General features: G+C 36.2%; 1 protein-coding gene across 1 annotated transcript; it reads right to left on the bottom strand.

The window, feature by feature from the left end:
- Window positions 1–409: 409 nt before the first annotated feature.
- On the bottom strand, window positions 410–10,177 carry LOC104110446 (L-galactono-1,4-lactone dehydrogenase, mitochondrial). Its single transcript, XM_009619950.4, has 6 exons — window positions 9,383–10,177; window positions 8,261–8,511; window positions 4,217–4,402; window positions 3,255–3,666; window positions 2,296–2,436; window positions 410–1,243 (listed from the first exon to the last, which is right to left on the bottom strand). Exons 1-6 carry the CDS (start codon window positions 10,010–10,012, stop codon window positions 1,085–1,087), a joined length of 1,779 nt encoding a protein of 592 aa, XP_009618245.1. The 5' UTR covers window positions 10,013–10,177; the 3' UTR covers window positions 410–1,084.
- Window positions 10,178–13,142: the final 2,965 nt, after the last annotated feature.

The following is a 13,142-nucleotide window of genomic DNA, read 5'->3' as shown; positions in this document are numbered from 1 at the left end:
GAAGAAAGACGAAGATAGTTTTGGAAACAGTTGGCCAAACAAGAGAAGTATAAAAACGGAAAGAAAAAGTATATGGAAAAACATGGGAAGTGCAAAAAAAAAAAAAAAGAGGAGAAATATAATGCTACAAAAATCTCCTGTATTATATTACCCATCTCTTGTTAAAAAGATAGCACAAGTGTTATCACTTAACAATTCTTTGCACAGCACTTCTATTACTCCACACTTGCTAATTAAGATGTGTTTTGCACACGATGTTAAATAAAAAATAAATATTTTTTAATATTCACATTCCTCACTCCACCACCCATGTCTCTGTATACTCATTAACTCGTGCAAACTATTGCAACTGAACAAATCATATAACAGTGTGTGGATTCGCCATTGAAACTTGAAAAGAGAAAAGAAATTAAAAGCTAAAAATTCAGATTTTCATTCAACATGCCTTTACAATCATCTGCTCACAGAATATAAAGCAAGCCTATCAGGGGTAAAAATGAAAATAGGTTATAAACCAAGACTAATCTGTAATAGCAAAACTAAGGAGGGTCAAACTACTAAATAATAAAACTTAGTCTATAGCTCCATTCATTACAAACAGCCGAGGTTATCCAGTTCAAATCTGGATTTAAAACAACCATGACATGTTCTGTTGACAAGAATTTGGCTGCTGCTCCAAAATAAAATTTAGGCTCAACAATAGTACCAAAGTACTATTCAGAATACATTAGAATCCTCAGAAAATTGCTCAAGAAACAGTGTGCAGAACTGGCCTAGTAGAGGCTGCATCATCCTTACTGAAACAACATACTTGAAGCCATAACTAATTCTTTAGCCTCAGACTAGATTCCCGATCTATCCATAAATTGTCCTTGAAGGCGGCAATCAAGTTGGAGACTGGCTCAAGCATATACAATGCATGACAATCATTATTATAACAATTCCTTTTAACTTAACATTCTGAACAACAATGTACAGGACAAATTTCCTCCGCAAAATATTTGCTTTGAAAGAAACGTGAAGATGAAGATCACTATAGTTCAAATGATTTGATAAGAAAGACGTAAACCAACCAAGAAACCAGTTACACAGCCTCAGATGAAGGGAAGAGCTTCTCAAGCATGTTATTAGAAAGGATGCGGTTTGGGTCCAGCTCCTTTCGTGCTTGATTGTATGCATCCACCGGAAATTTCTTCTTTAGCCTTGCCTGCAGAGAGGCAAGCTCTTCCTTGTCCTTAGGAACCTGGAAGTAACATGTAGTTAAATGGTAACCGCAATCCACTCCATTTAGAGTACCTAACAGTCAACTTTACTGGAGATATGGCTGTCTCAATTTATCTTTTAAATTCTAAAAGCAAGTGTCTATGAACAAAGTTATATGACCTATACGTGCTTGCCTCAAGTCAGAAGATGCAATCCACTTTGAAATAAGTATTTAGAGAATAGTTTACTCTAATGCTTTGAGACAATCATTTAAACGAACAGGTGAAACTCCAATTTGATGTCTTCCATATTTGCCCCACTTTCTACATTGTTACCAGAACCAGAGCTAATCATGCTTTGCAACATATCAGTCACATGGTTTTTTTTTAATTTTATTGATGAAGAGATCAGTGATTGTGTCAATCAAGGAAGTAAATCTTGAAAAGGCTCTAAAATGCTATTGTGTTTTTAGCACTTCAACTGAGAATCTTCTCAGGTTACTTCTTAGGCAATTTAGAATGACAACGAACTGTAAAGATCCCCTAGGATGAGCTTATGCTTGATAATAGGAACTACAACTACATATTTTAGAAGCATGTTTCTCGATGAAGCTTCTAACCAGCAGTTTGACAAATTGAATCACCTCTAAGATTGATTATCGTTAAAGAAAGTAAAGACCAAGTGCATGGAACAGGTACAAGAAGATAGCTCTATCTTCCCGTCAATTTCACAGTTCTTCAGAATTGCAAAATCACAATAATAAGAGCTAAAGCAGCAAAATAGTGGAAGAAGTAGGGGACTCTAATCTCTTTTATCTTGCACAGTTTCTCCTCAGCAATATTAAAGAATCAGTACTGACTTTATCTTTTAGATACTTCAAAAAATACCAGACTTCCCCTTTCAGCACCAATTCCAATGGATTTTGTAGCAGGATGGAGACATTGCCCATTGAACTCTCTTCCCTTGGGGCAAGTTTCCCTCATAATAAAGCAAAATAAAATAACAAAACTAAAGAGGAACTGATAGGTTAACAGTATCTCTATGCTCCTATATGACTTGGCTTAAAGAGAAATTCTGAAAAATAACTCATACCTCAATCTTCGCCCAATGTTCAAAAGCAGAGTAATGATCCCACAACTGCGCTTGCGTCATATGCCTGTAGTGGAAGAACTCCTCAGTGATTTGCCTCCTCTGCCGAGCATCCATGGTTGGAAGATACATAATTATTCCAACCTAGCAACATATTGGAAGGGATATAAGTACTAAAGCTATGCATCAAGTATATCAGGTGTAAAAAGATAATCACGGATGTGGTGGAAGCAGAAAGAGGACCTCACTGTCTGAATAGAAGGTTATCCAGTATTTATCCAAATTTTAATAGAAATGAAGTAAATTAAAACCAAGGCACATGTAAAGGACATGAGGCCACCAAGGTCTGTGTTCAGATAAACATTATAAAACCCACCTGCCCTCATTTAAGGTCTATTTCTACTTGATATTGTCCGCATTAGTTGGGATATCTCATCTAAGTATCACCATCCATGGGATTAAAATCCTTTTTTTTTTCCCGAAGAAGATGCAGTTGGATCAAGGACTTAAATCAGTTCACAGCTTGGATTTGCATGCATTTTGTGCTGAGTATCCTGTCGTGAACCTCAAAAAAGAAGACCTCAACCACAATGACAGAGTACATGACACCCCAGTCAAAAGCAAATCAAAAGAAGACGCTAGTGAGAATTTATTCAACTGCCAAACAAAAGGTCAATCGTGGTTTTTACTTTATCTAAAACAAAGGACAGCCCGATGCACTAAGTTCCCGCTATGCGCAAGTCCAGGGAAGGGCCGGACCACAAGGGTCTAGTATACGCAGCCCTACCCTGTTACTTTATCTAAAACAGATTACAAAAAAGACCCATCATGGTTTTATATCTAATTTCTGATTTAGTAGTTTCTTGAATTTGTGCAACAAATTTAGGGTGCATAATCAGGCTCCAGCATAAAGGAGCTTTTTCATATAAGCAAAGCAAAGATTCACATGCTAAAAATATTACCCATGAGAATATATCACCATCCGCTGAGCTATAAGCTGGACTCATTCGACTTCTGCTGCAAGCAGTCCATCTCTGTTCTATAGGTGCAGGAGCAGGTACACTTTCTTTCTCAATGAGCTGCATCAATTCCTCAATGTACTCCAGGTCTTTCATGCTAGGCTTTGACAAGGTTCCCGCAGGGAAACATGTCTCTGACACCCACTGGTGGCCACCACAGTCAAAGCCTAAAATTTCATCACTCCAGCCTACTCGATATCCTTCTGATTTCCTCCAGAATTCTGCCTCAGCTTTGTTGATTTCAATTACATGCTCCTTGTTGAGAGGATCCAAAGCAAGTAGTTTATCTCTCAGTTCAGTGAATGATAGTTCATCTATCTCAGGTTCAGGAGAACCAGAATCAGCAACTTGACCTCTGCAACCAGTGGTAAAACTTATTAGCAAGTAATTAACATTTTTTTAAAAATAGAAACATAGGATCTTCAGCATTTTACAAGTAATACTGAATTACTTGTAACGTTTTGCTTATCAAACAAATTTTTCAACTAATGCTTTCGTATTGTTCTCCACTATTACTTGTATTCGTCAATTAATGATGATTACGTGTAATATTATAACACAATTTTAAAGCAGTGGTTGAAATGTTAGTTCGATTAGCAAAACGTTACAGCTAAAAATGAATAGCTAAATGAATTCTTGCAATTTATGAATGTTGCTGATAATATTATTACTGCAAGTGTCTAAATTTTTAAAATTACCTCACATAAATTAGGTGAGAAAAAATTTATTATTTCACCTATTCCCTTTCAGGAAAAGGTCCTATGCAAAAATGGGCCCCTTCTCAATGTATGAGAATAGCTAAAACTACATGGGGAAGTTCGTCCAAAAACAGAACATCATTCAGAAATGCAAGGAAAAGAATGTTCTGAAATATGGTTTTACAGGCCAGTTCAATGCCACCATACCTGTACTTCTGCAATGACTCCCGATAGAGAACTCGTACATGCTGCAAGGCTTCTTCTGTAGTATATTTAGGTTTATGCTTTGGTGGACCTCGCGATTTAGATATAGGATTGCATGTCACAACCACAACTGCATCAGTATATGGAATGTGCAAGTATTTGACATGCTTGTTCTCGGATAGGAATTTCCTGAAATAATGACATGTTAGCGGCATTATTTCACAAGCGTAGGACACCAAGTGCAACGAATGTGCTTTACCATGCTACCTATGTGAAACAAGCACCATCATTAACAACAGACTGCTTTAGCAATAAAATTTATATAGGTGCAACAAATCATCAGCATTTTACTACTTATTAGAAGGGGGAATAAGCAGACAGCAGGTCAACATGCCTGCTTGCCGACCTAGGGATAGTTCTGGAATTTCGCGAATTATTAGCTTTGAGCCTGCTGTACCAGATTTTTGTACTATTCCTCCGTCTGAACAAAAGACCAACTTATGTTTGTCTAATTACCAGTGTGCCCTTGGTGAGATCTTTGGCTTTCCTGATCTTGTGGCCCCAGCTGACTTCATCCTTGCAAGTTGCAGCCTTTGTGCTTTTTACACTCCTTTTGGACGTAGTGTATTTTTTCTATAAAGATGGCTCTATTTACTTTTTTTTTTATTTGCACCACAAGATCAGGAAAGCCAAAGATCTCACCAAGGGCACACTGGTAATTAGACAAAGATGGCTCTATTTACTTTTTTTTTTTTTGCACCGGGTGTCCAAGTCTCTTTGAGCCCCGACTAATCCCGGGGTGCACAGGCCCTCGGCAAGGAGTTTCCCGCAAGTGCACCACGGTTAATTCAGGTTTTACCCAGTCCGATGGCCCTCAAAAATTGTTTGCACCCAGTGGGTTTCGAACTTGAGACCTTGAAAGGGAGCAAACCCCAAGGCTCAAGTCAATTGCCACCAGGCCAACCCCTGAGGGTTGGCTGGCTCTATTTACTTAAAGACGCTTTAAATTGTACTAACAAAGAAAAAACCATTCCTTATTAAATTTAAATCCATGAACAACCGACAAAAATACATATATATATATATATATATATATATATATATATCTGTTTTAAATTTTTTTTGTTTTAAAAAATTGCTCAAATCTTTATTTGTTCTTCTTATAAGGGAGAATAATGGAGAGCTTATTAATACTTTCATCATTACTCTTTAAGTATCTAAAAAGATTGGAGATTGTTCAACTCTTTTTCCTTTTGGTTTCTCGAGCATAAAAACCCTTTTTTTTAGTTAGATAATTTTGAAATGAACGATTAAAGAATTGCTAATTACTGTTTAAACTTGATTGCCCAAGAGATGTTTGTATTTTGTTTTATATAATCTCAACAAAATAGAAAATAAATAGCATATAAAAATAGTGAAAAAAAGAGAGGATAAAGACATTATATTCAGCTTAGAAACAATTCAAGATTCGCATCACTTTTTTCTCAAGCGAAAATTATCATTTAAGTGATGTAGATGCACATAAGCACTTCATTTGTAAATGATATTTAAAGGTATAAAAGTTAAATAAAACGCAACAAGTTGGATTCTTTATCTCAATATCTTACAATATATTTGATCCATGTGCTAGATGACTGATTTTGACATTAAATAATTTTTTCTTAGTGAGAACACACGTATATGAATTGTTGCATTCTTTATATATATACATGGACAAATATTGAGGGTATTATATCAAAACTGAATCTACTTCTAAAAGCCTCAGTCACAGTATTAATATTTAATTCTTATTTAAAAAGTACTTTTACAGCGAGTTGATGATATAAAACTATGACTATGAAATCCCATGGTGACTTATTTTGGTTTCTCACTTTCTCTACTAAGACCAATATTCATGGCAGGTTTGTTTATCTCAAATCAGAACAAGAAAAAAGAAAGATGCAATAGATACAGACCGAATGAAGACAACAAATTTTCAATATTTTGGTGAAATAATACTTTCAAAATGAGTACGTATTAGATAATTTATTTGGGTATAGAGGGTTCAATATAATTAAATTAATTAGTAGGAGAAACTAAATATGAAATACATCAAATTTTAGTCCCCATATTAACCCGACCAGGTTCGTATACAACTTGTGATTTCCTAATTGTAGAATTTCAAAATTAACATTGTTTCTTATCCAAAAATTTTAACAAGATAAATAATGTAAGACGACAAAAATATAGGAAATGCCATCTCTTTTTTTTTTACGGTCCATCTTGCGCTTACGAATTCAGAAAAATCACGAAATTGAGAATTATGGGGTCCATTAATGGAAATTTCAGTATATATTAACTAGCAGTTTTACCTACTAATTTTCTGAAAGGATAGTCTATTTAAAGCAGGGGTTCATGCAGGTTTTTTGCCGATGAAATTATATTAGTATTACTTTATTTATTACGAAGTGTATCAAAATAACAATCTTTCACATATATGTTGTGTTGCTTTATTTTCTGTTTTAAAGGTTTGTATCAAATTTAAATCCAGTTACAAATTTGAAGAAATAGTAAAAGCAATTTACTGTCAAAAGGCTACATTTGAGAGTTAATGGGGTCCATTAATGGAAAGTTCAGTATATATTAACTAGCAGTTTTACCTACTAATTTTCTGAAAGGATAGTCTATTTAAAGCAGGAGTTCATGCAGGTTTTTTGCCGATGAAATTATATTAGTATTACTTTATTTATTACAAAGTGTATCAAAATAACAATCTTTCACATATATGTTGTCTTGCTTTATTTTCTGTTTTAAAGGTTTGTATCAAATTCAAATCCAGTTACAAATTTGAAGAAATAGTAAAAGCAATTTACTGTCAAAAGGCTACATTTGAGAGTTAATGAAGGGTCCAAATGGGTCTCAAAACTTCAATAAGACCACTCTTCAGTGATGTTTCGGGTAGAATCAGGTTATACAATGCATAGTGAAACAGCATACTTTTCAGTATTGGCATCAAGGCTCTAAAACATACTTTTCCTTGCCAATAAGCGTAATCCTGAAGAGGAGACACTAACAAATTTATATTTCACTTTATCGTAAATTTTCTTCAATTTCTTTGTCCACATATTTTGTATTCACGCTTACAGATATTAGTCTTAGACTACACATATATATTTATAGTTTTTCTCCATTTGCGCTTTTCTTCATTAAGGCTCACGCTTTATTTGCCCTTTGCACTTAAAGCCCCAATAGACCTTAAAGCTTTTTTGCGCTTTTCGCCTTTGATAACGTTGATAGAGTAGCAACGACACTAAATCAAGGCTTAATTTTAAATTCAAAGCTTAATTAGGATTTATAACACGTCAGATTGTGGCATGATAAATGATTGGGAACAGCACTCTAAAGAAGGAATTCCCGAACTTTTGCCTTTTGTGATGCACCCTCATGCAAGAATAGTTCAATGCTGAACAGGGACACATGGAACATCATGCACAGAAGGAATTGCCAAGATTGGAAGCTCACCAGCATGATGCAGCTGATGGATAAACTGGAGCAAATATCAATTAACCCCCAAAAGAAAGATAGATTGAAGCACGGCAGCAACGGGAGGGTCAATTGGTTTTGTTAGTCCGTTATAAATTTGTTTTTAGTTTTATGTCCTTTTTACAAGAGATCTTCATTTTTACACATAAGAGAATTGAAAATAACACACGAGATCTGAAAACATCATTTTCTCTTATTCAAATTGTAGGTGGCCACAGAAGACCATTTTCTCGCAATGGTAAAGGAAAGGAATTAGGGCTTATAGCTCTAATTTTAATTAGTGGATTGAATAGCAAGAAAATCAAAGGATGTCCAAATTCAATGATCCTTGCTTGTAAAAACTACTTTTTTTCCATAAGATCCCTTGAACTAGGTTTTAGGATGCTTGCAAATCGCTAGCTTGGTTACGGAAATTAACAAGTAACAAGTTCTTTATAAAGAAAATCCACTAAGAAGTCTACCTTAACAGCTATGAGAGCTTACCAAAAAGGGAAACAAATTACTAAAGAAAAAGAGAATATTTACTTGTGATTTTTCTTGATATCTTTCATGTTAGATAGGAAAGTATGTTCTACAAGTTCCTGCCTCTCAACACACTGAAGAGTGACTTCCGCGACCACACCAAGGCCCCCAAGTCCACATCGAGCTAGATAAAAGAGTTCTGGATCTTTCTCTTTTGAAATTTCTATTGTGCCTTTGGCAGGGGTAACCAATTTCATGCTTATGACTTGCTCATCAATTGGAGGCAACTTGGCACCAGTGCCATGGGCACCAACCTAGCAATTTGAATTCAAAGGAACAAAAGCTTAAGAATCACCCCAATCGATCCTCAGTAACAAATCAATATATCAACTAACTGCAAGTTGGAGTAATGTAGAAACCTCAAACAAGTAGAAAAAACAGATGCTCTCCCATGAAACACAACACGTAATACAGAACCAGCTTAAACATTTTTCTCTTTGATTGATAAGCAAAATTAAGATTTTTATTTACATAGGCAGATATACATCAAGAAGGTACTATATCAGTTGTATCGAGCGCATCCATAAACTTCCCACAGAACTTAGCATTTCACCAATTTCCGGAGGCAAATTTCAGGCCACCGCAAAACAGTTAGTATATAGCTACGATCCAATCTATACACAGGGACAACTTATGCAAAAGCTACTGGGTCCCTTGAACCCATAAGTTACGCTCTGATTAATATCACATATACAGGAGAAAATTTGGAATGGACACACTATGTATGTTAGTTAACACTCTAAGTTATCTATCACTTCTCTTTAGTCCAAAAGATAAACCAATCCACAAGAAATAGACAGAATGCTCCCTCTGTTCTAATTAATGTGGCAAAGATTGAATAGGCATGAAATTTAAGAAAAAAGTGAAGACTTTGAAACTTGTGCTCACGAATATGCCAAACATTTGTGTGGTTTTAGGACCTTTAAAACTTGTAATCTTAGACGTTTCATAAAAATTAATCCATGTTGCTACAAAAGCTTCTTATTAGGAGTAAAATTAAAAGTTTAAGTTAAATTGCATCCAAGTTACAAAAATATGTCATTCTTTTTGGAGCGGAATTCTTTTTGGAGCGGACTGAAAATGAAATGTCACCACATAAACTAAAAGACGGAATAAAGAATCCACCTGGACAATGCCACCGATTTGCTGTTCTCTTATAGATGCAAAGTTCTGAAGAGTAATCCCATACTCCTTAATAGCATCCACAAGCTGCTGAACCCTTATCCCAGCTTGAACAGTAACCGTTTTCTTCTCCTCATCCACATTCAAAACCTTATCCATTAAGGCCAAATTCACCATCCCAGCTCGGGTCAACCCGATCCCATTGGGCGACAAACCCGACCCGACAGGCCGGATCCTCTGCTTCTTCTCATTCGCAGCCTTCACTATCCCTTCGAGCTCTTCAATCGACTCGGGTTGCAAGAAAGTCCGGGTCTGCACCTCGTGGGTCCCGCTCCAATTGGAGACCGTGTGAAGATCATCAGGTAACGGAGCGTAGCGGAATAGCTGAGCTTTTTTGTTCTTGGCGTTTTCGGGGAAAGGGAAGGAATAGTATGTGGCGGCACCACACCCTAAGAGGAGAAGTGTGTAGCCGATGTATTTACGGAGTTCGGATTCGGATGTGGTGGGACCCGGTGTAGAAGAGAAGGGGCGGGGATTGAAAGGGGTGAGTTGGGGATTAGGACGGCGGAGAGGGTGGTGGTGGTGAAGAAGAAGGGATTGGAGAGAGCGTTTGGAAGTGAGAGAACGAAGCATTTGAACGTCGTCGTTTTGGTGGGTTTAGTGGAACAGTGGACTAAAGAAGGAGAAGATAAGTGGAAGTTTTTCTAAAGAAGAATACTTCTTCATTGTTTTTAGTGATTTTATGGTTTAGGAAGTTTCTCTTTGGGAAATAATGGGACCATGGTCCTTGTTGGGATGACGCTCACTCCCTTGACAAATATTCCTTTCATCTTTTAAACGGGAACAACAACCTCCTTATGCAATATTTGCTAATGAAACTTAGAATTTTAATACAAAAAAATATTATTATCGTTGTAAATAATTTTGTAGAGTCTGTCACTTTATGGCTAAATCCATTTTTTTTGATAAATAGAGGGGATTTATTTCATTGTAATTCATCCCAAATAAATAAGAATTCTCTTTTTCTCTCTACTTTTCTTTGCAATACTCTTCTTCTTCTTTTATTGTTTTATAACATGTTATCAGTACGAGACTCTAACCAATTAAGTAGAGGGCGGTTGTTTTAATTTGTAGATGCACTATTAATTAGTTGTCTAATGTTTGAGAAATTAAACCACCCATGGAGAGAAGATATAGAAATTTGTGTGAGGTTCTTACGTGAATGCATTAATATTCTTATACCAGGCATCTTCTTTAGTAACCAGACTTTGGGATACGTACATGGTGTTCAACTTGTACATAATATTGAGCATAATTGTAATGATCCGACCAGACATTTTGAGCATTTGCATTCAATTCGGTGGTTTGAGGTCATGAGTAGCTTCATATGATGTGTTGTGACTTGCGTGTATCGTCGGTTTTGGTTTTCGAGAGATTCGAGATTGATTTGGGAGAATGATTCTCAACTAGGAAGCTTTAAGTTGGAAGAGTTGACCAAGTTTGACTTTTGTGTATTTGCCCCCGTATCGGAGTTTTTATGGTTCCGTTAAGTTCGGAGATTTGCATTTAGATGTTCCTACAAGGTTCTGGCACTATTTGGCGAAAGTTGATCATTTAAAAGTTTGGATTCATAAGTTTGACCGCGAGTTGACTTCGATATTATCGGGTTTAAATTATTGTTTCAGGAGTTGGAATAGGTTTGTTATGTCATTTGGAACCTGTATGCAAAATTTGAATTCATTCTAGATTGGTTAGCCTTGAATCGTATACTTGGTTCGAAGTTTGAAGTTTATGAACTTAAGAGATTGATCTTAATTAACGATTCGTGGTTTTGATGTTATTATATGTGATTTGAGGCCTCGGGGTAGGTTCGTGTTATGTTTTGGGACTTGTTGGCATGTCGGACGGGGTCCCGAGGGGCCAGAGTGTGTTTCAGATTGATTGTGGACCATTTTGAAACATGTTGGCATTGCCGAGATTTTTGGAGTCCTGGTGTGATCGCACCTGCTGAGTTATGGGAACAGATGTAGTGACCGCAGATGCGGACAAATGGGCGCAGAAGCGAAACAAGTGTGGAAGAGGGAAGACCGCAAAAGCGGATTTTTGGGTGCATCGTAGGAGTGGATCTTTGATCGCAGAAGCGGAAAGTTGCTCGCACCTACGATGTCGCATAAGTGAAAAGGTGTCTGCAGGTGCGGGAGGTCGGGGCTTCAGTGAATTCTGGCAGAAGCAGAGATTGTGTCGCAGAAGCGACTATTGATTTACATATTGTCACACCTCCTTTTTACGGGGGAAAGGAGTTTTTCCAATTAAAGTGACATTATTTGAAATGTGATTAATTTATTTTATTTTTAAGAGTCGCCACTTGGAATAATTATTTACGGTGTCCCAAATCACCGGTTTATTTAAAATCCCAATTCAAGAAAGTTTGACTTCGAATTACGGTCCGCGAAATACAGAAGACCGGATAAGGAATTCTGTTAACCTGGGAGAAGGTGAGAGGCACTCCCGGATTCCGTGGTTTAGCATGGGTGCTTAACAAATTACACTTGACTCAACTATCCGGATTATTACATATGTTTCATACTTATGTGTGTATTTTTACCTTTTAAAATCGCTTTTAATGATATGTTTGTTTTAAATAATTATGGAGTTTATTTGAAACAAGTTACGATGTCATGCACTTGTTGTTTTGTACAGATTATAAATTGTGTCACGTGAAACGCACCCACGATTTATAATATGTTTATTTTATTATTATTTTGAAGTTATAGAATCAATGTACACTTGAAATTGGGATTAGGTGTCACAATTATGTCATAGGAACCGTACTCATAACTGTAACGATTTATTAATTAATCGCGCATAAAGCATTCTAACGTATTCATGATTTGTTTCTAAAATAAAATTTGAGATTGTTTTTGAGGTCATCAATTATGGATATGATATTGTTGTGAAAGGTATAAACCAAATTATTTATGAAAGGTGGATTAGCTTATTAAAAGGAACACTACAATTATCATGTCTGGGTAACTACACCCATTTGGTCCAGATATGCTTAACTATGACCCAAATCCAAGAAAACCATAGTTTCGTTTTATCATTGCAGTCCATTTCATATAGTATAGTATCACTTAACTAATTTCAAAATCTTTTATCTTAAACAATTAACTCTTCAAACTAAAATATCTCATGTTGAACAGAGAACAAACATGCCTCGCTATTTATTTAAGCAAAAACTCCAAACTAAATAATCAATTCAAATAAATTATGGAAAAAGAGCTAAAGATCTCAACTTTACACCTTACTGGAACAAACTTGAATATGGAAACAATGTTGAGTGAAAATCATGATAACAGAAGAAACAATAGGCAACTCATCATACTTGTAGTTAAGGGTGGCAAGTGGGCCTGTCCAGGCCCGGGACCGCGGGCTAAACGGGTCAGGACTGTTTGGCCCGATTTTAGTGGGCCTGGGCCGGTTTTGTGGGCCGGTCCTTGGGCCCGCCATGCCCTAGACCATTTAGCCCACCAGGGACCGGCCCGGGATCAGACCGGTCCCTTAGCGGGCCAAACGGTCCCAACGGCTATTTTTTTTTTTAAAAAAAAATTATTTTTAAAATATAACCGTTGGACTGTCAAAAATAGCCGTTGACTATTTATAAAATAGCCATTTAACCCACCAATTTTGTTTTAATCCCAAACTTTTTATACATTTAATATATATATACTATACTATACTATATATACATCTTATATACTAA

The sequence above is a fragment of the Nicotiana tomentosiformis genome, chromosome 12 (genome assembly GCF_000390325.3).
Source record: "Nicotiana tomentosiformis chromosome 12, ASM39032v3, whole genome shotgun sequence".
NCBI lineage: Eukaryota > Viridiplantae > Streptophyta > Magnoliopsida > Solanales > Solanaceae > Nicotiana > Nicotiana tomentosiformis.
This window is presented reverse-complemented; position numbering and strand designations above follow the sequence as displayed.